This window comes from Sturnira hondurensis, unplaced genomic scaffold (assembly GCF_014824575.4).
Source record: "Sturnira hondurensis isolate 20B ecotype Veracruz unplaced genomic scaffold, ASM1482457v3 Scaffold0004136, whole genome shotgun sequence".
Taxonomy (NCBI): Eukaryota; Metazoa; Chordata; class Mammalia; order Chiroptera; family Phyllostomidae; genus Sturnira; species Sturnira hondurensis.
In genome coordinates this window covers 18,898,628-18,926,097 of record NW_028076767.1, presented here as the reverse complement: position 1 = coordinate 18,926,097, position 27,470 = coordinate 18,898,628, and the positions used below count along the sequence as shown (strand labels likewise).

Genomic DNA, 27,470 nt, shown 5'->3' with positions numbered 1-27,470 from the left:
TGAGCCACACCAGCCAGGGCACAATTAATCAAAAGTTCTAAAAATAAAAAATAACCAGGGACAATGTATGATTTGGGAATAGATACTGGTCAAAATGTTTATTTATTTATTTATTACATTTATTATTTATTTCTCTTCCTCCATCAAGGCATTACTGGAGCAACTGGAAAAACATAAATAAGGCATGTAGACTAGACAAAAAAGTGAATGAATGCATTACCTGATTGTGATCAATGTACTATCGTTACGTAAAGCAATGGTCTGGTCATTGGGAAATACACAATGAAGGACTTATAATCTCAAATGGTTCAGAAAAAAAATACCCATCACCTAAATCCCTCCGATGTTAACATTTGGCCACATTTGTTTTGTCATCCTCTCAAATGGGACTACATCAAACTAAAAAGGTTTTGCACAGCAGGAGAAACCATCAACAAAATGAAAAGACAGCCTCCTGAGTGTATATTTGCCAATGATACATCTGATAAGGAAGTAATATCCAAAAATTTTTAAGAACTCATACAACTTAACACAGAAAAAACAAACAATCCAATTAAAAAATAGGCAAAGAACCTAAACAGACACTTCTCCTAAGAGGACACACAGATGGCCAGTAGGCAGGAAAAGATGCTCTATGTCACTAATCATCAGAGAAATGCAAATTAAAACCACAATGAGATACCACCTCACACTTGCCAGAATGGCCATCATCAATAAATCAACAAACAACAAGCACAGGCGAGGATGTGGAGAAAAGGGGACCCTTGGGCACTGTTAGCGGGAATGCAAATTGGTGCAGCCACTGTGGAAACCAGTATGGAGTTTCCTCAAAATATTAAAAATGCAACTGCCTTATGACCCAGTGATTCCACTTCTGGGAATATATTCTAAGAAACCTAAAACACTAATTCAAAAGAATCTATGGACCCCTATGTTCATTGTAGTGTTATTTACAATAGCCAAGATTTGAAAGCAGCCCATGCCCATCAGTAGAGAAGTGGATTAAAAGGTGTGGTACATTTACACAATGGAACATTACTCAGCTGTAAAAAAAGGAAATGTTACTTTTTGCAACAGCATGAATGGACCAGGAGAGTAACACGCTAAGTGAAATGAGCTGGTCAGAGAAAAACCAATACCATATGAGTTCACCTACATGTGGAATCTAATGAACAAATTAAACAAAATAGAAACAGACTCAGAGATACAGAAAACAGGCTGACAGCTATTGCGGGGGGGGGGGGGTTGAGGGGCTGGGCAAAAAAGGTAAAGGGATTGCCCTCGCCAGTGTGGCTCAGTTGGTTGGAGCATTGTCCTGTACAATGAAAGGATGTGGGTTTGATTCCTGGTCAAAGCACATACCTAGGTTGAGGGTTTGATCCCCAGTTGGGACAACTACAGAAGGTAACCAATCAGTATTTCTCTCTCTCTCTCTTTCCCTCCCTCCCCTATTCCTCTCTAAAAGCAATGAAAAATGTCTTTGGGTAAGGATTAAGAAGAAAAGGTGAAGGGATTAAGCAAAAGACAAAACCAAAAAAGCCTCGAAGACACAGACAACAGTATGGTGATTACTAAGGGAAAGTGGGGGGAGGCAGAAGGTAGAAGAGGGTAAAGAGGGGATACATGGTGACAAAAGGAGACTTTGGGTGGTGAACACACAGTACAATTTACAGATGATACAGAATTGTACACCTGAAACCTATGCAATTTTATTAACCAATGTCACTCCAATAAATTCAATAAAAATAAAAAATAAGAATAAAATAAAATAAATTTAAGGAATCCATAAAGTGAAACAGAAAGGAGGAGGGAAGAAAAAAATGTAGAATGGATGGAGAGGAGGAGGGAAGGTAGGCGGGAGGAAGGAAGGGAAGGAAGCCAGGAAAATAGGCAAATTGCACCCCAGGCTGCAAACGGTAGCCGGCCATTTTGAACTCCAGCAAAACAAAAATCCATATACAAAAAAAGATTAAAAATGAAATAAAGAAACAGATGCATGTAAGACCAAGGAGAAACAGTAATAGACTTTGGCTTCGACACCACAGATTCCACCTCAAACTGCTTTTCCACTAGCTGTGCGGCCTCGGGTTCTTTATGGGACCACTCAGTCTCAGTGTTCCCACCCATAATCATGCTGGCCACGCCATCGGTCCAGGGTTGCTAGAAGGGTTCTCCAACAGGAACAATAAAGCAGTGCATTTGCTCAGCACTTACTACCTGAAAACATTCTTCCATGCTCTTCACTTACGCTGAATCATTTAATGCATTCATCGGCCTTAAGATATTGATATAATTACCCCTGTTTTACAGTTGGGTAAACTGAGGAACAGAGGCTATGAAGAACAGCTAAGGTCACAAGTCAGCAGGGGGTGAGGCCAGCATGGGCACCCAGCCTGGCTGCAGAGAGGGTTCAAGGCCCAACNCACTTACTACCCGAAAACATTCTTCCATGCTCTTCACTTACGCTGAATCATTTAATGCATTCATCGGCCTTAAGATATTGATATAATTACCCCTGTTTTACAGTTGGGTAAACTGAGGAACAGAGGCTATGAAGAACAGCTAAGGTCACAAGTCAGCAGGGGGTGAGGCCAGCATGGGCCCAGCCTGGCTGCAGAGAGGGTTCAAGGCCCAACCCAGGCCTGGGATGGAAGATCACTCAGGAAGTAGCGGTTGGCAGGAAAATGGTAAGAACTTAGGTCCACTGGGAGACCCTGTCTATTTGGTGCTGACCGCCCCCCCCAGCCAAAGAGCTGTGGAACTCTCTGCACCGGAGAGTCCGGAGGCCAGTCTCTGCACCCCAGGCAAGATCTTGTCCACCCCCATACACTCTACCTAAAAAGAAGCAAGGAGCCCCTAGGGGAGGGAGGCAGAGTGTGGTGATGGACACTATGCCAGACACTGCTACTGCTATAGTCCAGCTCCTGTGCAACACTTGGGGGAATACTATCCCCTCCTTCCTTTTTATGACTTTACTATTAATACATTAAAATAAACATTGGATATTACCATCACCACTGGCGCCCCGTCATTCACACTTCGGTAATAGCTTGCCTTATCACAATACCATCCACCGCATGCGAGGACTTGCTGCATGCCAGGCACCAGGCAAAACACATTACCCAGATCATGCCCTTGAACCCTCACAGCAGCCCTAGGAAGCAGACAGGATTTATGATCCCCACCTTTTAGAGATTTAAAAAAAGGAAAAGAGATACTCCAAGAGGCATGTGCCCAAAGTGACCCCAGCAACAAGCCAGGCCCTGGACACAGCCCCAGGCAATTGGAAGATGGCTTCAGAAAACGGCTACATGGAATGCAAAAATGCAAAATCCAACCCATCCTCCAGGGCAGAACGTTCCTCATTCTCCCCTTGGCCACTGAGCCTGGGATCACTCAGATCCCAACCTGGTCATCCTGAGAAACCCCATAAAGAACTGCCCTTGCCCTGGCTGGTGTGGCTCAGTGGACTGAGTGCTGGCCTGCAAACCAGAGGGTGGCCGGTCCAATTCCCAGTCAAGGCACATGCCTGGCTTACAGGCCGGATCCCCAGTAGGGAGCATGCAAGAGACCACCACACAGTGATGTTTCTCTCCCTCTCTTTCTCTTTCCCTTCTCCTCTCTAAATATAAATAAAATCTTAAAAAAAAACTGCCCTAAGAATTGCCCTCACAGAACAGGTCTCCCCCAGTCCACCCCACAAGCAGACCAGGACACCAAGGGCCCCTCACCTGGAAGGCTCGTCCATCTCCTCTCTTGGGTTTTTGAGGCCGGGGCTGTTTATTTTGCTTCATCCTGTCCTGGCATCTGGTGCAGCACTGTACACAAGATGGCTTAACAGGGAAGCCAAGGCCCCTGGGGGTCTAAACACCTCTGAGAGGAGTGCCAGCTCAGCTTGCTAATTGCCAATTGTCTCTGCATAGCAACTCACACCTGGGCTGTTCTAGCCCAGCAGCACCTAAAAACATAATTGGGTTCTCATTCTCCACTCCAACCAGACTTTCTGGCACACAGCTAACTAGGATTATAGCTTATCTTGCCTATGAAGAAACAGAGGCTCAGAGGTGCCGAGTCCAATTAAGGCTCCATTGATACATGTGCATCCCGCTTTTACACATCTTCCTCCATCTGCACGCACCAGCTGACCAACATCAACCTCCAGAGGGGTACTTAAACTTCACGAGCTCCTTTCCCCTGACCAGGATAGAGGTAGCAAGACACAAGGATTATGGCATACTGGGCTTCGGACACCTGGCTAAGTGATCTCAGGTAAACCTGAAGACCATGTACAGGAGAGGCAACAGGCACCTGCTCCTCCCAAAGCACTGAGACCGAGGGCAGCTGTGTTCCTATCATGGGGCCACTACCAAATCAGTCCTTTTCCTGAATGCGGCTTAACTGCAACATGCCAATTTGAGAACCACAGAACAAGGTGCTGGAGAATCAGAAAGGCATAAAGAACTGGGAGAATGGGCCCAGCAATTCTTGAGAGTCATGAATCATCTTGATCAGCTTCCCAAGAGCTACAAGAAATTGGAAATGGCTGTTCCAGACATTAAGCTTTTAAATCAACTCAGACACTTCATTCATTTTGGGAACCAAGATTTAGAAGAAACCCATTCACTAGCCCATTGTGGCCCCTGGACCAGAGGCATGGAATTCTGAGTCTCCTCTCCACACTCAATTAACCAGGAAACTTGAGGTGGGGCCCAGAAAGCTTTGAACAAGCCACCCAGGGAATGTGATACACTGGATCTTGGACACCAGGGCCCTAGACCTTGCCTGCCCGGTGTCAGCAGGGCATTATGCACCAGGCTTGTTAAGTGACTTGAACGACCTACTCCAACCACCCACCTTTTCAAGGGAGCCAGGCCCGCCCCTGCCCTGCCCATCTGACCTACAAAGGAACAAAAAGGGACACAAGACTGTTATAGAGAAATACTGATTTTAATTCAACATAAAGTAAACTCTAGGCATCTTTCAGCCTAAAAAAATAGCAAAACTGTCGAAACAAGGCACAATTTTCCCCCATTCTTGTTACGTGGCTACGATTACAAAAAAAAATTTTTATGAAAATGGTAAAACAAAAATAGAAGTCAAGTTGTTTTTTTTTTTAAAAAGTGTATTAAAAAATTCTCACAAGACTTGTCAAAGTTACTCCTTATTCTACAAAATAGCACCAGTAAGATGACTAAAAGGTGTTAAAACCCATTACAATGGCATTTCTGAAATGCAGCTTGTCCTGCCTCCTGTTATTCCTAAAAAAACGATTTCTTGTGGAATAAGACTTTAAAATCTCTGGAGGGAGGGTTGAGCTTTTATTGCAATTTCCCCCCTGCTATCTCTAAGATGAGGGGGCTGTGCTTCTGCCCTGGCGGTCACTGCTTCTGAGTTTAGAGAAAGGCTGAGGAATCAGAGTCATACTTCTAATATGGAGGTGCCTGGTCTGCAGAAGTCTGGAGGGCGGACCTTAACGAAGCCTCCCACTTTCATCCCCACACACGCAAGAGATAGCAACATGCCTGCCTGCATAATATGTCAGCTTATGACCCAAGCCACCCCTTTCCTGAGCTCCCAGGAGGGCTCTATTGCAGTCACTGGGAGGGATTTCACAAAGGCTGGCCCTGCCTTTGGGTCTGTGGGAAGAAATCGCCCTGAATGTGGGAAGGTCATCCCTGCTGAAATCAGTGTTAGTGTGGAAAATACTCTCAGTGGGCCCCAACAGCGAATCCCAGCCCTTCATACTGAGGCTTGGAGAATGTGCTGGGTAAAATTCAAGCATAACAGAGACATCATTTCCTCTTCTGCCCTAGAAAAAGTGTCCTGGCCCCTTAAAATGTCCCTTTGCTACATGTCTAACACTGCACACTCCTGGAAACAAGTTGCCACAGACATCTGAAGGCAAGGTCTTACAGTAACTGTCTAGGGTGACTTTTCAGCCTTAACCTGAGTATTGGAGAGCTGTTGGCACTGTGGTTTTGGTATATTAGCCATTGTTTCTGAGCAGTAAACCCAGGAGGCAGGGGAAAAAGCCATCTTTACTAACTACTTCAAGTTTCAAAGTTTTAGGAGAAGACAAAATGAGCACCGTGTTTGGCCACTCCAAGCAGCCAGGTTGAATTGTGCGCAAGAAGGTGGCACCTTGGGCTCCCCCTGCCAGGAGGGTGTCAGGTGGCTCTGGAGAGGTTCCTGGTGTGACCCCACACAGCTGAGCTGAGGGAGGGCAGAGCCTGGGATGCACCTCCTGGGTTCTGGCTCCACCCCCCTCCCCCCCAGAGCCCCAGGGGGACTATTCACAGGCAAAGTAGTCCTTCAGGGGGGCGAAGAGGTGTCGGATGACAGGCACACTCCAGGACCTCCCGAGCAGCTTCTGGCGGGCCCCACGGCCCATGTTGGACACATCCGTGTAGTGTACGGGAAAGCCGAAGATCCTGGGGGCACCAGAGTAAAAAGACAGGGAGTCAGAAGTGCCACCTCCAGCCTGCTTAGTGCCTCTGGGGGATGGATCCTCACCACGGCCAACGCAGCACTGCTATCTGCCCTTCTCAGGGCCCACCAGGCCTCCATACGGGACTCTGTTTTTTGGAAGGCACTATTTTTTCCCTTTTTTAAAAAAAACTCCTTTTTATTGAAATTAACTTAAAACATATAGAAAAGTGGCAAACATAAAGTAGTCCAAAGAACACTTATGTGCCCTTTACTCAGATTCACAGGTTGGCGTTTTACCCCATTCCCTTGTCATTGGCACACGAGCCCTCTCCTGACCCCAGAGGTCAGGTGCAGTTCTTCAGAACCCAGATGTTACCAGGGAGGGCCTGGCTCCTCTGTGAGGGCACCTGTTAGGTGCTTCCAAGCACTGCCACCGTGCTCCTGGCACACAGCTGGTGCTCGGGGAACCTTTCTCCAATGAAGGAATGACCAAACGAGTGCGTGCCAAGACAGCCAGCCAGAAGACAGCAGCGTACGGGTCTTCAAATCACAAGATGTGAGCAGTTAGGTAACGTCCTTGTAAGGAACACAGACACTTGCCAAAAAGGAAGCTTATTTTCAGTCACTGGATGCTCAGGCAATTTACATATGGACACCGAAGCATCCTGCGTTCTCTTTCTCCTTTCAAACCCAGTTGCTGAATCAAAAGCCGAGCTGGACTTAACAGCAGAAATGACGCCAATGGGCCCGTGTTAAGTGGGTATTAAGAAACAGGCCAAGTCGCAACACTCCAGGGCTCTGTCTTAATTTGTCTGCGTAATGACAGCCACCTGCGCCACCCATGTATCACAGATCTGGCCCAGCGTGTTAGGCTTGAGTCTCAAAATCCATTTAACCCATGAACAGCACGAGGGTTAGGGGTGCTAACCACCCCACCCCCCCCGCCTCCATGCAGTTGAAAATCCAAGTATAACTTTGAGTCCCCCAAATATAAGTGCTGGAGGTCACTGCTGACCAGAAGATTGACTGATGCCATGAACAGTTACTCTGTGTTTACTCTGTGGTCGTAAGTGATAAAATAACACAAGCATCTACGTAAATTTTACTCACTCACGGCAGACCTACCTTTTTCTTAATTTTTTCAATATTTCTTTCCAGACTACGTGATTCATGTGAGTTTTTCCCAATTGTTGCAAATCTCCAAGAAATTTTCCAATATATATTGAAAAAATCCATGTACGAGTGGGCCCACACAGTTCAAACCTGTGTTGTTCAAGGGGCCCCTGTACAGAATCCACAGCACGAACGGGCAAGGCTACCCAGTTTGTTTCTCCTCATTAGAACTTTTATACTAAGAAAATTACTGTTTAGTAAATACTAAAACTAGCTGTAGAGCTGAAATACCAGGAAGGAAGAAAATACTGTGTCGAATCCTTCAAGACACAAGCCAAAAAATGTAGAGGGATACTTATATGCCTTCTTACATTTCTAACAAAAAAATATTCTAACAAAAATAAAAACAAAATTAACAAGAGAAACAAAAGGAATGAAAAAAGAATTGAAACCAGACTAGGAGAACTGAAATTTAAGAGCTGGTTGTCTGAATCAAAATCAGTAAGCTACCAACTTAGCCAAACGAATCAAGAAGGCACGCCGTGGCTAAGCAGGAAGCAGCTGTGGAAGGGTGACTTGGCAGGAATCTCCCGAGAAAGAGCCAGGGCATGTCAGCCGGGCTTTCCTGAGCTGGTTCCACTTACATCCCCGAGTCCCAGCACGTTGGGGCAGGCAGACGCCAGGCCAACGCAGCCAACCGAAGACGGTGCCGCCGCCATGACCTCATGTTCTAGATGCCTCACACCACCACCCTTCTGCCATTTCTGGTAGGAAATAAGGACTAACCCTGAAAGGGTATTACTCCCAGCCCTACTGACACAGAAGGGTCCGTGGGCCCATGCAGAATGAAGGCGAGCAAGCCCCCTTGTGCTGCGGGCCTCAACCACATTTCTTCCCCTTTCTCTGTCTGCCACATTCCCCGCTCCACATGCAGCCTCGCTCACCTTTCTAGCTCAGTGCACCACAAAACATCTTCTTTGCCATTCATGACAACAGGGAAAAGTTGGTTTTTCCCCTGTCTGATCGAGTTCGACTTGGTGGTTATTGTCTGCACTTTCTTTAACTGGAGAACAAAATGACATCATGGAGTGAGCACAGAATAGAGGGTTCTGGGTTGAGACGAGGCTCGGAAGCACCTAGGGAAGATGGGGGCAGGGGTGCACGTGGGGGAGAGAAGGTGGCGGGTCTGGGCTCCCAGAAGGAGTAAGCAAAAGAGTTGGGAGGAGAAGAACAGTTTGTGCTTCCCACGAACACCAAGAAGTCAATGCACAGGAAGGACCAGCCTCAGAGAGAACAAGAGATAAAAATGTGACCCTGAATGAGGTCACATGAGTGCCAAAGAGAACACCAGAGTCACTGATTGAGCAAGGTCAAGCAAAGCATAAAAATCCACCGAAGATTAGAGAGGATAGTCAACCAAACCAGGGTTTTGATGAACCTGAGCTTATTGCTAACATTAAGAATTAAGTTTATAGACATCTTAATAGAATTATCTATGCCTTGTCAGCAGATAATGTTTTTCCTTTGGCAAAAGCATTTACTCATTTCTTGGGAGGACCAGCTGACATTCGCTGCATCTCTACGGCGTGTGCATTCACAGTTGGAAGGTAGAGTTGCCTTTTCTCACCTAGGGATTATTTGTTTATCAAGGATCTCTCCTACTCCGTACTTGACAGACAGGATAGAACAATCATGAGCGGAAAGAGGCCCAGCACCAGGGAGTCACATGGCGGGGAGAGGCAGGAACAAATGACACCAAGGTCAAGTCCCCGCTGTGACCACATCTTACCTTTGCTGTCCTATTGAACTCCAAGCAGTCCTGCAGCTCGAGTTTATCATTCTTTGATGCTATCACAGGCCTGGGAACAGCCAAAACCCATTACTTGCTACCGTTTGTTAATGGGCCTCAGCCAGGCACCTCTCAAGGTGGAGTGAGGGCCTAAAGCTGAAAAATGTGTTCTGGCAATGGACTTGCTACAAATACACAATGACGATTATCCTGGCAGGAGCACAAAGCTGTGTGCCAAAGCTAAGGAGAGACTAGGCCCTTGAAGGGGCAAGCCCAGTGTCCAAAAATGAATGCTCCCCGTCCCAAATGTTAATAGTAGTCAAAGCCAGGTTGCCATTGAGTAGAACTGGATGAGGAGAGCACACTGAAGCGTCAGTAGACCCCTCTGATCCCAGCCGCACTGCTGAGCGATGATGACCTCGAGCAAGTTACACTGGATGCTGTGTCCCAGGAGCCTGGATTAGCTCTTTGGGGGTCTATCTGCTACAATGAGCACTTCAAAGCCATCAGTTGGTGGCTTACTGCTGGGGATGGAGCCACAGGAGGCTGAGGACTAAAAACAAGTGGGTGCAGGTAGGAAGGACAGGAGGTGATTGACAAAGCACTAATTACCCTTGTAACTTTCACCATCAAACCTGCCAATGCAGAGAGAGGCAAGCCAGTGCCCAGAAGGGGGACAGAACCTGAAACAAAGTGGCTGAGCAGTTACAGAGCACAAACCACCAGGGGCTCTGAATGCACCATTGACAGACACACAGCAGCTCTCGTGTAAGGAACGTCAAGGTCACAAACAAACCAGTCCTAAGAATGGAAATGATTTCCCTAACAGGGGCCATTGAATGACACCAAACATTCCCCAGACCAGCTATTTTCAACCTTTTCCATTTCACAGCACACATAAACAAATCACTAAAATTCTGCAGCGTACCACAAAATGTATCTTTTACCAATCTGACCAAAAAAAAAAAGGCATTATTTTGATTCATTCACACCAGATGGTTATTGTTGTGTTGGCTGTTGTCATTTTTTTTATTCGACAATCTGAGAAAAAAGAGGGCCGTGCCCCTGACTAAAGTCAGGTATTGCGTGTTTTAAAAATTCTTGCAGGGACACGAGTGTGCCTCTTGCGGCACACCGGTTGAAAATCGCCGCCCTCGAGTCATCGCAGTCTTCCTTGACCTCACCTTCCACGTTTCCAGTGCCACTCTATCCCCACTCCCAGATCTTTCCGAGAACCCAAGGGAGCTGAGGGCCCTGGGGAAAAGGACACGGCATAGCCCTACCTATGTTGATTCTAGGATTTAGATCTAAACAAAGGCTTTTCACAGCCTGGACATCGCTCTGTCGCTTTCTGGCCCCGGGTTTATGCTGAGTCGATATTCTAGAACCCTGCAGAGCCGGCTACAGTGCTACAGCTTGGTTCTTATCACAACCCAGGCAGAAAACTTCCTGGCATTTTTGCTGAGTCTTCTTTTCATCTTGTACCACTGCACATCCCACGCATCAGCAAATCCTGTAAGTCCAACGTTCGCATTATCTAGAACCTGATCTATCCTGCTAAGATCCGCAGAACTCCCCGGAGTTGCAACCCCCTGGGATGCATCGTTCACACGAAGGGCACCCACTGGGGTGCTGCACAATCATCGGTCAGCTCCGGGCTCTGAACAGCCAGCTCGTGTTTCTCTCCACTTCTGCCCTCATCCCAGGGCAGAAACTACCAGAAACTACCATGAATTTAGGGAACAACTCCTCAGCTTAAAACTTCCTGTGAATTCCCAAAGTAAATCTAAATGGTACCACGACCCATAGGCCCTACATAACTTAGCCCATACTTCTGCATTCTGTCCTCCCCTCCCAGCCTTCCCCGAATAAGGAACACTGTTCTCTGAACTGGTCTTTAAATTCCCTGCCACACCCCTTACCCTCTTTTTTTTTTTAAATCCTCACCTGAGGATTTTTTTTAAATTGGTTTTGCAGGGGGTGGAGGGAGAGAGAGAGAGAAACATCAATGCGAGAGAGAAAGAGCAATCAGTTGCCTTGCATACACACCTGACCCAGGACCAAACTGCAACTTTTTGGTGAATGGGATGACACCCAACTAACTGAGCCACCCGGCCAGGGGCCTTACCCTGTCCTTTTTTCTAGAATGTTCTCTGAAATAACTATGGCTCCATTCCTACAGTCAGGTCCTTGCTGGCATGAGAAGCCTTCCCATCAACTCTCCCAATGCACAGCCCCCTCCAGCCACGGCCCTGAAGTCATTCACTGTCTTCTCTCCCCATCCTCCATCAGCAGGTCAACTCCACGGGACAAGATGCAACTCTGACACATCGACCACACAACTGGCAGCAGGTACAACAGTGACGACCACCCAGTGAAAGCTCAAGTGTTGACTGAATGAGCCCATTTTACCCTGAACATGGCACTACACCATTTGACTGATCAGCTAAATAAAAAAGCAAGATACCAAAAAAAAAAAAAAAATCCTCCGAGCTGGTCCAGCACCTTCTCACTTCCATTCACATTTTACCAAATGTCAAAATCAATGCTTCAAACATTTCCCCTTCTAAGGGAGAATACTTTTAAGCTTAACTCACTTGCAAATCTGGGGTATCACATTTTGGATCTTAATTAGCATACCAGACATCCCTGAAACCACACATAGAAGATAACTGATCCTCTGTAACTCGCCACTTTGATGAAAAATTGGGAAAGGTTCTTGGTTAAGGAAGATCAAGGGAGACAGGCTTTGGGCTACCGATGGTCATCTCGGCTCTGCCACCTGCCCGGTCACCACAGGCTGGTCTGGGGCTCCTCATCTCAGGGAGCAGGGCACATCTAACCATCTCCTTCCATTTCCCAGTAGGACGGGCAACTGGGAGAAGGGGTGGGGTAGAGAGGATCGGCATCTCTGGCTGAGAAGACACCCGTGTGTGCCAGCGCCCGGCACTGGAAGAACCAAGGCCCTGGGCAGCGCAGAAAACAAGTTGGAGCAGACTGAGGCATCTTGGCCTGAGGTTCCCAGGTGGTTGTACATCTTAACAGATGTCAACCCGGAACACCAGGGGCTGGAACCCAGGGTGGGGCCAGTTCTCTGTCTCACAAGAGTAAACCTGTCAGGGCTCACACCGTTCGCTGCATTTCACTCTGCTGTTACCTGTCCCTCTTGGAGCCCCTTGTTACCTGTTCATCCCAGGCAGGTTGCCCCAGAAGTAGCGGGCCCGGTGAGCAGCAGACACTTTGATGGCATCAATCATCACTGGATTACACTGTCGGGAGAGACCCACATCAGAATCCAGGAAGCAGTCAGAGTGGGGGACTTAACCTAGGCGGGGGGCGGGGCTGCTTCCTGGCTAGGATTCCTGCCAGCCAAGGGATCAGCTCCCAGCAAGATCTGGCTGGGGTCCGGCTAAGGGACTACTTCCCATATTAATGATGAGGAAAGAGACCAGATCCGACCTACAGGTTCTAAGAAGGCATGCCCCGGGGCATGCCAGATTGTGATGGAATGTACAGGCAGCAGAAACAGCTCAAACACAATCCAGCAAGTCGAGCTCCTAGCTGTGGGAATACAGCGCTGGCAGAATTCACCCTGGGCCACCGTCTGCCAGGTTCACGCAGCACAACAGAACTAACTAGCCGGTTCTATTACCTCTCTCGCAGAACTCAGGCTGTAAAGCTTTGGGGAAAATTAAATAAGGAATGTGTGTGAAAAATATTTACTACAGTGCTTGGTGCATATTAAGAAGTGGATAATGAGCTTGCCCGTGGCCCTAAAGAAGCAGTTCTTGGAACGAGAATGAGAAAAAACTCCCTCGAGGATAAATGCTTAGTCAAATCTCCCGAGGCCTGCGAAACTAAGTGATGGTTTCATCATCTCTGACCTCAGTGGGTTCCAGATGCATTTAGAGATCAATAATATTTGAACCAAAAGAGACTGAACAAAAGAGAATCAACCCACTTGACTCCGTTATTCTCAGACCTAGCCAATCCTTCTGTCAAAAACCCGGAAATTATCCCCAACGTGGAAACACCCGCCAACCCTTCCCCTCCCATGCAGTCTTGTCGGGTAGGACCCTAGGTCCCCTCACCTCCAGGAACCGAGAGATGTCCCTCTTGTCGCCAACCTTCATGGCTACCACATTCTCAAACATCCAGAAGAAGGGCCGGTCCTCACCCTCCTTGGGGCGTGAGTAATTCAGCAGGTGGTAGAACTCGAAGAAAAGTCGGCCTGTGCCCTCTGGGCCCACAAAAGAAGACAGGCGGCTGGGGTCGCACCCATCAGCCCACCCCTCCACACTGAAACAAATGGGGCCCCAGCGATCACCTGACTGAGGCTGCGCCCTAGGGCCCGGGCCCCTCCACCTGCAGTCCTCTGGACTAAGGACACAGGCACTGGACAGCGCAGCATTTTTACGTATCTCTGGGGACTGGGGATTCACATTGAGGCAGGGACGGAGCTGACAGGTGAGCCTGGCCAGCAGCAAACAGCTCCTCCTCAGGCCACTCCTGGACAGCACACAGGAGACGCAGGGTCTCCATAGGAGATGAAAATGCAGGGATACTCACCGTACAGGCCTTTCCTGGCAGGGTTCACATTTGAGAGATCATTACATGGGCTTCCACCAATCACCAAGTCAAACGGGCCCCATTCTTCAATCTGGGAGAGAGAGATAGTCTCAGGGGAGGGGAGGGAGTGAGGATGGAGAGGCTGACAGCCTGGGTTACAAGTAACCTGCCAAGAAAGGACACCTGACGTGACCACAGGTTCTCCTTTCCCACAACCCTGTGCATGGGGAAGGGGACAGCATGGCTGTGAGAATGTGCCGGGCTCAGGGCCTGGAGGAGGCGAGGGTGTTGGAACCCCCAGGGGTGCAGGCTGCCCTCACATTTTTCTTTGTGATGTTCCTGACATCATTCACATATTTGATATTGCCTTCGTGCTTAACGGTGCCAACGGCGATGGACTCTTCACACACTTCAGAGGCGACATACTTCTCTACCTTGATGCCCAGTTCTCGGAGGACCAGGTACCCTGTGGGGTCGGGGAGACAGAAAATGCACTCGGGGTCAGCCTGCCTTCAGGGATTCTCAGTCCAGTCCAGAACTTAGACCAGACCCAACAAGGACATGGTAGCTCTCCAGGGACCCACACAGAGGGCACTGAAACCGCAGGCTTTCCGGGGAATGGAGTTTCGTGAAGAACAGACGTAGTTACCAACTGGTACAGCCCACCAGCAGGACCCACTAAAACGGACAGGTCTACAGCCGGTGTCCCAGCACAGTCGAACGCAGACACAAGGACAGGGGTCTGCACCAAAGCCATGTTTACTAAATAGCCTCAAAGTCTGGGGACAGTGACCGAGCACATTTTCTACTGTGGTTTACCTGTGCCAGCATGAACGGGTCTTTAGGACCCAACAGGGTGGGAAAAGAAGCAGCTGGTCCTGACCTGAGAGTCATTAAAAGCTGTCAGTGATTTGGGCAGGTGGACACTGGTGGACCCACACAAGGATGAATGAGGCCGTGAGGCTAAGGGCACAGCAGCGCATTTCCACCGCCTCCCACTCTGGTGAAAGGGAGACATTCCTGACAACACACCACAGAGCAATTTTGAGGATGAAATGAGTTAAGTCAGGTAAAGCTCCCAAGGATGACACACACATTGGCTGCGCTCATTCTACCCACGTGGAAACCAGGGGAATGGCGATACTAGTAAAGAGTTGTCAATTAATCTCTAATGTAGCTATACTTACAGAACAAAAAAATAACTTTCCAAGGTACCTGCACATAACTAAAAAATAAACTGCAACAGCTAAAATATGACTATATGACTTTAAAAAGGACCAAGATGCCCAGGCAGGTGAACAAGAAGCCAGTCGTTTTCTCTAAACAGGTAACAGACAGATAATCCCAGGAGTCTTGCTTGCCATTGAGGACAGACCCCTGGACCAGGTGAGCATCCCAAGGTGACCTCCGAACTCACCTGTGGCAATCCCATCAAACAGGGACAAGACTCGAATGGGCCGCCTTCGGGCTGCAGGAATCGCAGGGTATAACTTGGGGGCTTCCTGCCAGGTTAGAGAAGGTTATGGAGGTCATGGAGGTCATGGAGGTGAAGGTGCAGGGGGAAGGGTCATCCTCTGGGAAAGGAGTGAGTTGCCCTTGCTCTGAGGGATTCAAACCCTGTGTTCTGCCACATCTTAGCTGGGATCCCCTCGTGAGTTTTGGCAGACTGGCCATTCTACCCTTAAGACATGAAAGACATGGCAGACTGGCCATTCTACCCTTAAGAGAATTTGAGAGACAGATGCACGCGCGCACACACACACACACACACACACACACACGCAAGGACACATCACTCTGCACAGGAACGACCTGGGGCCTGCCACACAGACCTGGAATATCCACTCCCACTACAATTAAACCGTCAGCCATAGCCTTCTCTTCAGCAGGCCCTTGAAACTACGGGGGAAGCCACAAAGGAGGGGAGGGAAGAGCACTGGAGAAGCCCGAGGCCTGCACACAGAACGTGCCAATCAGCCAGTCTCAAGTCAGTCATTTGTACGATGGACCTTTCCACGAACTCTTGTCAACAGACTCCCATAGCCTTCCAGATCCCTGGCACTCTGGGGTGGGTGGTGCTGGGCAAAAGAGCCTTGGCTTACATATTCAAGACCCGTGTCACTGGTGAAGAAGGCCTGCAGGCGCACGTTCCAGTCCTTCCGGCGCTGCAAGACCCCGTGACAGCGCTGAGGCAGGCACATGTAGCAGCTCCAGGGCTCCTGCAGCTTGGCATCGGCTGCCGTGCCTGCGCCCACCAGCACCTCCAGGCACTCCACACAGAAGCACCTGCACCCAGGAGCGGAGAGAACGGAGGCCTTCAGCATCGGTCTTCCTCCTACATACCCATCCCCCTCCCCCACATAGACAGCCATGCACTGCCTAAAACCTTCTCGGGAACCCAGCTGGCTCCTCCCCATGGGCTGGTAGGTCTTGTGGTGTGATGTGGGCCACACTAACCTCTTCCTTGCACACCTGTGCACCGTCAGTCCACAGGCTCTGCACAGAAACCCTCTCCCCCTGTAGAAGTGGCTAATCTGCAGGGAGCTGTGCACACCCTGCTCCCCACCCTCAGACATGCCTGTCTTAAACACACGAGAACCACAATCCCTGAAGAGCAGTGACTGGGCCTCGTCCCAGGGCTCTCTGGCTCCCAGCCCCTGTGCCAGGAGGACTTCTGGGGCTGTAGGAATCACGGGTACAACTTGGGAGCCTCGGGGTGCATCTGAGTCTCACCCACGCTGAACGCTCACCGGCAGCAGCTCGTGTTGCTGCACAGGAGCAGCTCACGGCCCTCGCAGCACACGGTGCAATAGGACTGGTAGCCGTCGTCGTCGTACATGTAGAACAGCTCGAGGAACCGGTCCTGGTAGCCAGAGAGAAACACTGGTGACATAGGAGACCAGGGACCCCTGGGCCCCGCTTGCTTGCTGGTTGAGGCCTTAGGACGCAGTTACAGGGTGGGTCGCTGGTGGCTTGGTGCCCTTTCCAGGAAAGAGGGCCCAGGGTGTGAGTGCCACTGCAGATGACCTCCTGGGTGGCAGTACCTGCCCTCAGAGTGGACCGCGAGGTGATGGGGGCCAGGGAGGGCTTCGCTAGAACCTTCCCTAATGGCTACATGCAGGTGCTTTTCTCTGGCAGGTACAGGGAAGTCGTGGAGGCGGGATGGGGCAGGAAATCAAGGGTGGGGATAGGACTTACCCGGCAAGTCTGGCAGAGCCCACCCTCAAAGAGAGGGTGGAAGGACACAGGGTTTTTCCTACCACAGGACAAACAGCTGTCTGTAACAAAGACACACATGTAGCTTGTGACAGGTCGGAGCCCAATGCCAGCTGCAGAAGCCTTGGGCCTAATGTTCTTGAACATACACTTCACACTAGCAATAAACTGGGGACTCTTCGTGCCTTCTTTTTTTTCAACAAGCTTCCAAGCCACCATCCCCACTCCACATGTGGGGCACGACACTGAGCAAAGGCCCCTCCAGCACAGGGACAGGCTCGGGAGGCCTGGCACAGACATCTCTGAGACTCTACAAGACTAGGACTTTGGACAGTTCGTGGTGATGGCCACTTGCTAACTGTCATACCATGAAAGGACGTACCCACGAACTCACTCTACACACAGCTAGCCACAGCTGCCATTTCAGAACCCAGGTTGCTAACTGTTAGGCTGAGCTGGCTTTCCCTCCGTATCAGCAGGTCAGGACTGATTCCTTCATTGACCAGATGGAGGGGGCCTTTACAATTCAAAGTCCAAGCACCCCCGGCCAGCCAGCAGACAGATGGGCAAAAGAGTCTTTGGGGACAGGAGATCATGGGCCAAGGTTCCCAGAATTGTCAGGGACTGCTCCAAACCCCAGCTTTCCCTGCGGCTGTCTGGGTTGGGAGCTNGGGAAGTCGTGGAGGCGGGATGGGGCAGGAAATCAAGGGTGGGGATAGGACTTACCCGGCAAGTCTGGCAGAGCCCACCCTCAAAGAGAGGGTGGAAGGACACAGGGTTTTTCCTACCACAGGACAAACAGCTGTCTGTAACAAAGACACACATGTAGCTTGTGACAGGTCGGAGCCCAATGCCAGCTGCAGAAGCCTTGGGCCTAATGTTCTTGAACATACACTTCACACTAGCAATAAACTGGGGACTCTTCGTGCCTTCTTTTTTTTCAACAAGCTTCCAAGCCACCATCCCCACTCCACATGTGGGGCACGACACTGAGCAAAGGCCCCTCCAGCACAGGGACAGGCTCGGGAGGCCTGGCACAGACATCTCTGAGACTCTACAAGACTAGGACTTTGGACAGTTCGTGGTGATGGCCACTTGCTAACTGTCATACCATGAAAGGACGTACCCACGAACTCACTCTACACACAGCTAGCCACAGCTGCCATTTCAGAACCCAGGTCGCTAACTGTTAGGCTGAGCTGGCTTTCCCTCCGTATCAGCAGGTCAGGGCTGATTCCTTCATTGACCAGATGGAGGGGGCCTTTACAATTCAAAGTCCAAGCACCCCCGGCCAGCCAGCAGATAGATGGGCAAAAGAGTCTTTGGGGACAGGAGATCATGGGCCAAGGTTCCCAGAATTGTCAGGAACTGCTCCAAACCCCAGCTTTCCCTGCGGCTGTCTGGGTTGGGAGCTGGATTTTGTTTTCCCTAGCCAGCACTGAGTAACGTTCACCAATGTTTGACCCCAAAGGACATTGGGTAGAAGAAGCAAGGAGTCCACCCTTCCTCACACACTCTGAAACCCATTAGAAAATGTTCTGGGCAGAGTTTTGATTCCAGTGGCAATTCCCAGCTGGGACACAGGGGCAAGAGTTAGCTGAGAGTGACTGTGACGCAGCGTGTGAGCCTTTCACCTCGAAGCTGGTCCAGTGCTTGTCTGGGAAGGCTCTCGATGCCATAGATCACGGTTCCAGGTTTGGGGTCCTCCTGGCCAAAGGGGCCTAGCATCCACTCTGCCCTCAGCCCACCCTTCCTGCTCACTCAGGTTAGGGGCAGAATCAGTCTCAGGAAAACCCGGGCAAGCCATTCTATAAAACGCAACTAATAACTGTGACAATGTCCACGCCGGAACCTGAAGTCAGGGCACAGAGCTCTGGGCTGAGCCCCCGTGGGGCGGGCAAGCAAGAACGGGAAGCNGTGTGAGCCTTTCACCTCGAAGCTGGTCCAGTGCTTGTCTGGGAAGGCTCTCGATGCCATAGATCACGGTTCCAGGTTTGGGGTCCTCCTGGCCAAAGGGGCCTAGCATCCACTCTGCCCTCAGCCCACCCTTCCTGCTCACTCAGGTTAGGGGCAGAATCAGTCTCAGGAAAACCCGGGCAAGCCATTCTATAAAACGCAACTAATAACTGTGACAGTGTCCACGCCAGAACCTGAAGTCAGGGCACAGAGCTCTGGGCTGAGCCCCCGTGGGGCAGGCAAGCAAGAACGGGAAGCAGAGAGGAGTGCAAGGGAGAGAGCATTACCTTCCAGACTACTCTTGTTGTTGGCAACGTCCAAAGCCATTTGCTCTGTTGAGAAAAGAAGGTGTGAGACGCGGTCAGGAGACGCTCCTTTATTACTGAAAGGAGCCCTTACTGATCCATGAAGCCGACCCCGGTGCTGAGCAGTCCTCACAGCCTGGGCCACCCCTAATAATGGGTGACACAGTAGTGCCCCAGCCTCCTCACCCCCCAACAACTCACCTCGACTCTGGTCTTCCTCTCCTCGGTCTTTGCCATTGTTATAGCAATTCGTTTTGAGGCGCTTGGGTGGGGGGCAGTAGTCAGCGGAGGTGGTCGAATCATCAGCCGCACGCCTCCGAGTCTTGTTCTCTGTGAAAGCGAAGGACACGACAGCCACAGCTGGTAGGAGGGGCAGGGGGAGCACAGGCCTGGGACAGGACCATGCTGGGCCTGGGTGCCGGCTGCCTTTGGCCCGTGACGGGGTCCACACCGGGTACCACACAGCCCCACTACGCAGCGTAATTCAAAACACCCGTATTGAACACTTTCACAGGGTTTTAAGCAGCTTTAGATGTTTAAACCCAGGACAAAGAACATTAACCAAAATAATCCACAGCTGAAACCCTGAAACATTTGTCTGTGAGACACAGCACAGGGGCGGGCAGCCACAGGTAGCTCCCAAGCATGTAAAATGGGACTTGTGTGGCCGAGGGACTACATGTCACATGCAATTGTAATGCAAATTCTTAAATTGCTGATTGATCCAATGGATTAGTTCAATTCGAACTTGGTCAAGAGAAAATTTGGAACTTAAGACATTCTGTGAAAATATATATCAAGTATTTCTAACAAAAATGCCACATCCAGAGAGATGTTACAAAACACATAAAACATGAGATCTTAAAAATATTACTGAAAGGAACTGTACAATGTCTTAATTTTTCTACTGACTGTTGGAAATGCTTAAATGTTGGAAATACTGGATTAAATTCAATGCATGGTTAACACTAATTGCACCTTTATTTCTTTTACTCTTTTCCATGTGGCTATTAGAACATTTTAAAATTACATTATGTGGCAGTTCTTTACATTTCTTCACATTCCACCTGCATTTCTTGTCAATCTGTACAAGTGGCATCTATAAGGGACATGGTTAAGTTTGACTCTGCCCCTAGGAAAGAAACTTATGCAGCCATTAAAAATCATAAGGACTCTTTAGTGACAAAATGACATTTGACAGTGCTTATACAATTCATATTGAGAGATAAAAGGAAAGCAGGAATCCAACGACTGTGCAGAAAGAGAGGGAATGATTGATGTGCACACCCAGCAAGGTTGACCTGGACGGAGGCCTCACAACAATTGAGAGTGGAGCGGGTGGAGGAGCTCAGGCTGAGAGTTCTTTTCCAGTGACCACTGTTTATGCAAAGACATTGAAAGAAAGTGCAGAGAAAACAGTGCATAGTCGAAAGACGGGAAGGGAATACCGTATTTCCTGGATTCTAAGTTCCCACTGCCTGCACGACGCACCTTCGCCTTATTTACCACTTTTAATGGCGGGGGGGAGGGGGGGAGACAAAACAAAAAACAGAAAACACTAAGTTAAATGTACGAACCATAAGACAAATCCTGGGTTTTGGGCCTCCCGGACTTTGGAAAGTGTCAATGTGAAACTACACATCTTATAATGGAGGAAAGACGCTGTTGGTCAGAATGTTAGAATGGGTGATTCCTTCCTTCTGAATGGAGGTGGCTCCTACTTTTCAGTTTGTGTGTGTGTGTATGTTTTCTAACAATACTTGGAAAGTATTCTCCGATGAGCAAGGCTTAATTATATTTTTCCTTTTAAATGTAAAGGTGCTAGTGAAGATTCCATCTTGATCTGTTTGACTAGAGTTTTCACAGCGGAATCCACCTCAGCCCAGGAAAGCCAGGAGAGCCTGAGCAGTTCATTCTCCCAGAGCCCTGGGAGTTCACGACAGGGTGAAAGAGCAAGTCTCTGAGCCTTGGCTGTCGCAAAGCTGGGGCGGGACGAGGGGCAGCAGGAGTGGCTGCATCTCCCAAGGGGGTTCCCACAGGGACCCATTCCCACCTGGTTGCTTGTTGTTGGGTTTGAGGCCCTCGATCCCGGTGGGCTTGAAGCCCCCATGGGCCCACTCCAACATGGGCTTCAGCTGGTCCTCCAATGAGTCTCCGGGGCTGTTGGGGAAGGTCTTGCCAGCCCGCACCCTGGCTTTCTGGTGAGATAAAGGCGAGTCTGTGATGAACAGGAGGGGTGGGTGCACCCCAGGCAGCACCCAGGGATTTCCCCCAGCTGGGGCCTGGCATTCCCCTTCACACTGCGCCCTTTCATGGCCAGGCAGCTGTCCTGGCTATGGTATGTGTCAGGGAGGAGGGGCCTGTGCAGGGAGACAGGCAGGAGGCTACGGGGGAAGAGTGAAGTCTCCATGCAAACACCAAATATGACTTCTTCCCTGTAGAGAACTTGAGTGGTCAGCTCCCTCTCAAAGGGCAGAGGATCAGAATTAGCTCTGCTACTTATAAATATAGGAGCAGTATCATCAACTATGAAAAAGCTCCAGACTTCTTATCTCATTACCCTAATAAAGATGGGGAAGTGTCCAGTGTTAAGTCCTATTTCAAAAGCACCATGAGGATTCCTGATTAAGCACTGAGGCTGGCTCATAAATGCTGGACAAAGGTTCAAGTCAAGATAAAGGAAAGGACAGATAGAGCCTGACGAATCCCACAGACAAGGGAAGAGGCAGCTGGCCTCAGCTGCTGCCCACTGTTGGCCTTGAACAATACCACTTAAAGGAAGAGGTTCTGATGGCTCTGGAAAAAACCCATTCACTGTTACAAACACTGTCCACCACTTCCTGCTTCCTCATTCAATCAGCAACACTAAGAGAGCCACTAGGTGGAACTGAGGTAGTACTTGAAGTGATGAGGAAGGCCCTGGCTGGTGTGGTTCAGTGGATTGAGTGCCCGCCTGTGAACCAAAGGGCCTCTGGTTCCATTCCCAGTCAGGGCACATGCCTGGGCTGTGGGCCAAGTCCCCAGTAGGGGGACCACAAGAGGCAACCACACTTTGATGTTTTTCTCTCTCTTTCTCCCCTGCTTCCCCTGTCTCTAAAAATAAATAAAGCCCTTTTTAATAAGCCGTGAGGGAGTCTCAGATCCCATCGCTCCATTCAGTCTGGCCCATTAGACCAACATGCTTGCATTCACCTTCTGCCTGGTGACCCTATCCCTTCCAAGGGTTACAACACTGTGGCCTGAACTGGCTTTCTGTGTTGTCTCTGGTCTTAACCCTGCTCTGGGGGCCAGGTCCTCACCACCCACCACTGTGTTACCTCCAGAGCGTGGTACATGGCCTTCCTATAAGAAACCAGCTTATTGAAGGTCGCCAGATTAAAGTGCTGGCTGAATAGCCCCAAGGCCACCAGCTTATCTGCGGAGACCTAAAAGAGAAAGACATCATCAACATCTACCTACAGCCTGTGTCTGGGGGGGTCCTGCCTCTCACGGGGTACTCCAGGTGATCAAGTTCCGATTCAAAAACACAGGAAAAGAAAAGAGGAGAAAACAGAAATGGTACACGTACTCCTGATGCGGCCTATAGCCAAAAGCGTGGTGGGTGATACTCCCTGTGTGAGAAAGTGCACTGCTCTGAGTGGGAGTGGAAAGAATTAGGTGCACCCTGAATTTGCCTATGTTTTAAGAGCAAATGACCCACATGGTCCCTGGAGCCCCTTGCAGGTCAACTTCAAATTCTGGATGTTCCAACATTAGTGTTTGTCTATGTTCTTCCCTCCTTCGTGAGAGTGACAAACAGCTGTGCCAACTACTTAGCCTTTTATTAATTGGAACTAATTTATTGTATGGGTTTAAAGGACAGTGCTTGGCACAGAGTAAGCACATTTCTGTCATTGTGATTTGCTGATATCTGCCTTCCACTGGGATTAAAGATCCAAGTCCTGGCTGGTGTGGCTTAGTGGATGGAGTGCTGGCCCGTGAACCAAAGGATTAAAGAAAGACCCATCAAGTTCATGCCCCAGGTCCCCAGGCCAGTAGGAAGGGATATAACAGGGTGTTCTGGGGTGCTGTGCAGACAGAAAGACACACGAGATGCTTCATTCTCCACAGGATGCGCTCACACTCACCCCCATTTTGCACCTCTAGCCTAACCTCCCACAAGGAGGGTGTTCCCATTTTGGGCGAGAAGAAACTTGGGCTCAACACAGTTGTGCACTGAAATGCAGGTCCTCTTCCCAATGCCAAACTGCCCCAATGCAACACATGTGCTCAGCACCAATTACGGCAGGCCCCTCCCACAATGCTAACAGCCTCACACTTCAGTTTTATCAATAAGCATCGGACCCAGTCTTGCAAAGGTCTTACTGAGCCAAAGCAATAACAATACATGTGAAACCACATCCCAGCATTTAGATGCTTCAGGGAGAACAGAGGCCTGGACATTTATCTGTCCTTTTGCTCCCTCTGCTGGCCAACGAGGACATCAGCATGCAAGGAGACGCCCTTTGGGAACGCCAACGTTTTTGCGGCAAATGGTCCAGAGGAAGCCCAATTCATAGGAAAACCAGAACCTGAACTGGAGGTCAAATCCCACAAATGTGCTAGATGGTTCTTCACTCCCACATCTGCCTCCATCCTGGCCCCAACAACCTGCTGTGTCCTCACCTAACTTCTGGGCATACTGAATGAAGGTTAGACGGACATTTCCAAAAGAGACGGTCACAGAGAAACAACTGTTGGCACTGTTCTTATCAACGTCTGGAGATTTCAGGATGCGCCTTCAAACTGGTATAAGGATCAAACAGCCTAACCCATTTGTCTAACACCGCTCTTACGGGGCAGACTCTCAGGAGAGAGGAACTTAAAATGGCTAACACATCAATAATCAAGAAACCCTGAAATAACCAACTCTGCAAAGCTTTTTATTACCGTCACCAGGCAATCCAGCCCCATCTCCAGAACTAGTCAAAGGTACCTCTCCAGGGCTAAAGTGGGACCCCCCCCTTCCAATTTTTGTCCCAGAGAAAGAAAACCAAGTGGCTATGGACCCAGAGGACTTTCCAGTTCTGTCTCCTATAAGCGGAGGCCGAGCTCTGGGCCCCATACGACGCTGTGTGTCTGTTTAAGCAAATTAACGAGGGAAAATTTGTCATTCCTCCTAGATACACAGAGTCAAACATAGCCTCACCCATCTGGAAAAAGCAAATCACAGGCTGATATCTTAAAAGGAAAGGATGGAAAGCACTGTGGGTTGGCAGGCGCACGAGAACCTACCTCACCCTGGACTCACCTCAGAGAACTTGCCATCGCCAAACCACTGGACCCACCGCATCCCGGACATGGCCTGGCGCTTGGAGGTGGCCTTCCAAGACACCACCATGGCAGGCCACCAGGAGAAGCCCTTGATCTTTCCCCACACGAGGTCCCCTATTCCAAACTCCTTCCCATCCTGGAAGATAAGCCACATGAAGGAATCCTAATGAGACTGACTGACTGACTGCCTGGGCCAAGGAAAACTCCTGTCTGGCCCACGGACCCCAAGGGCAACCACCGCAGGGCCCCAACTCAGGGCCTCCTTCAAGTGCCCAGGAGACCTCCTGGGAAATCACCTACCCATTTCCAACACTGCGAAACTGTGAGTGAGGATCGCTTAAAAATAAGGGGCAGTGGCTGGGCAGGAATGATTGCTTGATAGGAATATGGGGTTTATTACAACAGATTCGTAACGATCCATTTAGCATCTAGGAATGAAAGATGTCAACTAAAAACTCACAGGAAATAAGATTAGAGTAAAAACAACAATCAGCTGCATAGTCTCACCACAAGCCATCAGATAGGCTACCATAAAGCCATTAAAATGAAAACACATAATTTTAGCCATTTGCACATAGCTTGCCATAAAATATGAAGTACCCATGAAAATAAGCAAGTTAATGTATCTACAGTACCAACTACCCTGAAGTAATGTATATACAAAAAAGAATTTCTACACGATATATGTGCATACGTATGTATTGTTATATATGTAACAATGCTTGAGTTAAAACCTCAGTTTGTTGCCCTGGCTAGTGTGGCTCAGTGGATTGAGCGGGTTCGATTCCCAGTCAGGGCACATGCCTGGGCTGCAGGTCAGGTCCCCAGTAGGGGGCGCATGAGAGGCAACCACACATTGATGTTTTCCTCTCTCTTTCTCCCACCCTTCCCCTCTGCCTAAAAATAAAATCTTTAAAAAAACCCACCACTCAGTTTGTTAATTATGAAATTATGAAGACTAGATGGATTATACAATATAATGAAATTACAGGCATGAAAAAGGAAACAACTCTAGTTCCTAATTAGTGAAAACCGCCAATCAACAATTATATGTATACCAGAGTGGGCAGAATAATATATTACGCATACAAAGTACGTTTCTGGGTATAAATATATAATGTTCAGAAAAATCATGCATCAGGTGCTTGAGATATGCCTGGGAAATAAGGAGGTAAAGGATGGTGACACATGCAAAAAACAAACTTGCATTCAAACATCATGCCAAAAGTGAAAAACTAGTGCATCATCAGCCCCCTCTGGGCAAACCTGCTTTTCTCCTAAATTCAGCCCTTCCTAGTCGTACCTGATACTCGGTGCCATCTGCATCTCTGCCTTCTGCATCCACCTGTGGGAAGTCCGAGTTCTCCGGCTGGCTGTCCTGGGCCAGGCGGGTGTAGGGGGTGCTGCTGCTCTGGGGTACCACACTGTCATCTGTGAGGTCGATGGTGAGGTAGGAGCTGTCGGGGGACGGCCACGGTGTGCCTGCCAAGGCTGCCGTCCGCCGCCTCAGGGACTGTGGACAGAAGGACACATAGCTGGGGCCACAGCAAACCAGACAGAAGGTCAGAGACCAGGGGCACCCCCAATTGCTTCCCAGGCAAGCAGAAGGAGAGGAGACCTACGTTAGAGGGTACAGAGACCACTGAGGATGCTTTTCCAGGACCAAGTATCCCTTAAGTGGTGAGAGAAAGCCACTTCCATCAAAACCAAGAGTCGAGGACCAAGACATAACAATGATGAGTGATGCCCAGAGGCTCACAGAGCCAAGCTCAGAGAGGACCACTGACTTCCTAAGTGCTTACACTGTGTGCCCAACCTGCAACAGGAGTGGCGAGTTGCGGTAACCCCTGGGGCTGCCTCAAGACAGTCAGTGAAGAGACCAGGGAGACAAGACAGTTCTGGAAGTCAGTGGTCTCGAACTCATTTCCGAGGAGGGGCAAGAACCCAGGCAACAGGTAAATCTTGCATTCCCGACACAGTTCCATCCAGGATCAGGCCAGGAGATAAGTCATCAGGTGGTTTAAAAGAAGCTTACCCAGCACCCCGGAGAGAAAGGAAAGGCAAGATCCTGAAAAGGAGAGGAGCGTGAAGAACAGAAGCGGTTAGGGTTATACACTGGCTGCTTTCGGTGGTGCAGTGAGAAGAAACTCTTCCAGTTAGAGACAGGGGCAAGGGTCTAAGCGTCTGGGGAACAAACCCTGGTAGTTGAGAACTCCACGGGGGACTCTTCCACGTGATTGCGGGCCTGCCGGCCTCGGGTGGAACGTAGGTAGGGCCTGTACCTCTCTCGGCTAGAGGCACTGGTGCTATTTCGGGTGCGAACCTGGAAGCAAGAGAGGATAAGCACGAGGGCTCTGGTGACCACAGGCACGGGGTCTCAGGCAGGGGCTGAGGACTGGCCTTGAGAGGCAGCCTCAGGTCAACAGGAATACGTGAGGTAGGTAAGTGGGGGCAGGAAGCACACTCTAGGCTGGGGATCTCCCCACTCAGAGACCCCGTGTCTGGGATACATGGGGGTTGGGGAAACCAGCCGGGCTGACAGACAATCCACAGCAGAGCCCACTGCCTGTCACAGCTGAAACTGGCACCTGCAAATTGAATGGGAAAATAAGAACCAAGTTTACTCTAAACCAAACACCGATTTTTCCCAAAAAGCGTTAGGGTAATTACTGCATTGTTCTGGAAGGTACTGAATCCTCCAAATGGATGAGAAGCACATGGGCTTCTTGGGGGCTGGTCGCAGACCTGTGTGTGAACCCTACACAAGAGTTAATGTTGGA

At 49.5% G+C, this 27,470-nt stretch overlaps 1 protein-coding gene across 1 annotated transcript in view; it reads right to left on the bottom strand.

The window, feature by feature from the left end:
- Nucleotides 1–5,090: 5,090 nt before the first annotated feature.
- Nucleotides 5,091–27,470, bottom strand: part of DNMT3B (DNA methyltransferase 3 beta) — a 41,579-nt gene continuing 19,199 nt past the window's right edge. Inside the window, exons 5-22 of the mRNA XM_037043857.1 lie at nucleotides 26,888–27,013; nucleotides 25,994–26,203; nucleotides 24,668–24,826; nucleotides 22,695–22,802; nucleotides 21,431–21,575; nucleotides 19,579–19,707; nucleotides 19,360–19,404; nucleotides 17,843–17,922; nucleotides 16,651–16,763; nucleotides 16,003–16,186; nucleotides 15,318–15,402; nucleotides 14,221–14,366; nucleotides 13,901–13,991; nucleotides 13,423–13,571; nucleotides 12,515–12,600; nucleotides 9,332–9,401; nucleotides 8,487–8,605; nucleotides 5,091–6,431 (exon numbers count right to left, since the gene is read on the bottom strand). Coding sequence (XP_036899752.1) covers nucleotides 6,290–6,431; nucleotides 8,487–8,605; nucleotides 9,332–9,401; nucleotides 12,515–12,600; nucleotides 13,423–13,571; nucleotides 13,901–13,991; nucleotides 14,221–14,366; nucleotides 15,318–15,402; nucleotides 16,003–16,186; nucleotides 16,651–16,763; nucleotides 17,843–17,922; nucleotides 19,360–19,404; nucleotides 19,579–19,707; nucleotides 21,431–21,575; nucleotides 22,695–22,802; nucleotides 24,668–24,826; nucleotides 25,994–26,203; nucleotides 26,888–27,013 — 2,187 coding nt within the window. The 3' untranslated portion in view covers nucleotides 5,091–6,289. The remainder of the gene's footprint in view (nucleotides 6,432–8,486; nucleotides 8,606–9,331; nucleotides 9,402–12,514; nucleotides 12,601–13,422; nucleotides 13,572–13,900; nucleotides 13,992–14,220; nucleotides 14,367–15,317; nucleotides 15,403–16,002; nucleotides 16,187–16,650; nucleotides 16,764–17,842; nucleotides 17,923–19,359; nucleotides 19,405–19,578; nucleotides 19,708–21,430; nucleotides 21,576–22,694; nucleotides 22,803–24,667; nucleotides 24,827–25,993; nucleotides 26,204–26,887; nucleotides 27,014–27,470) is intronic.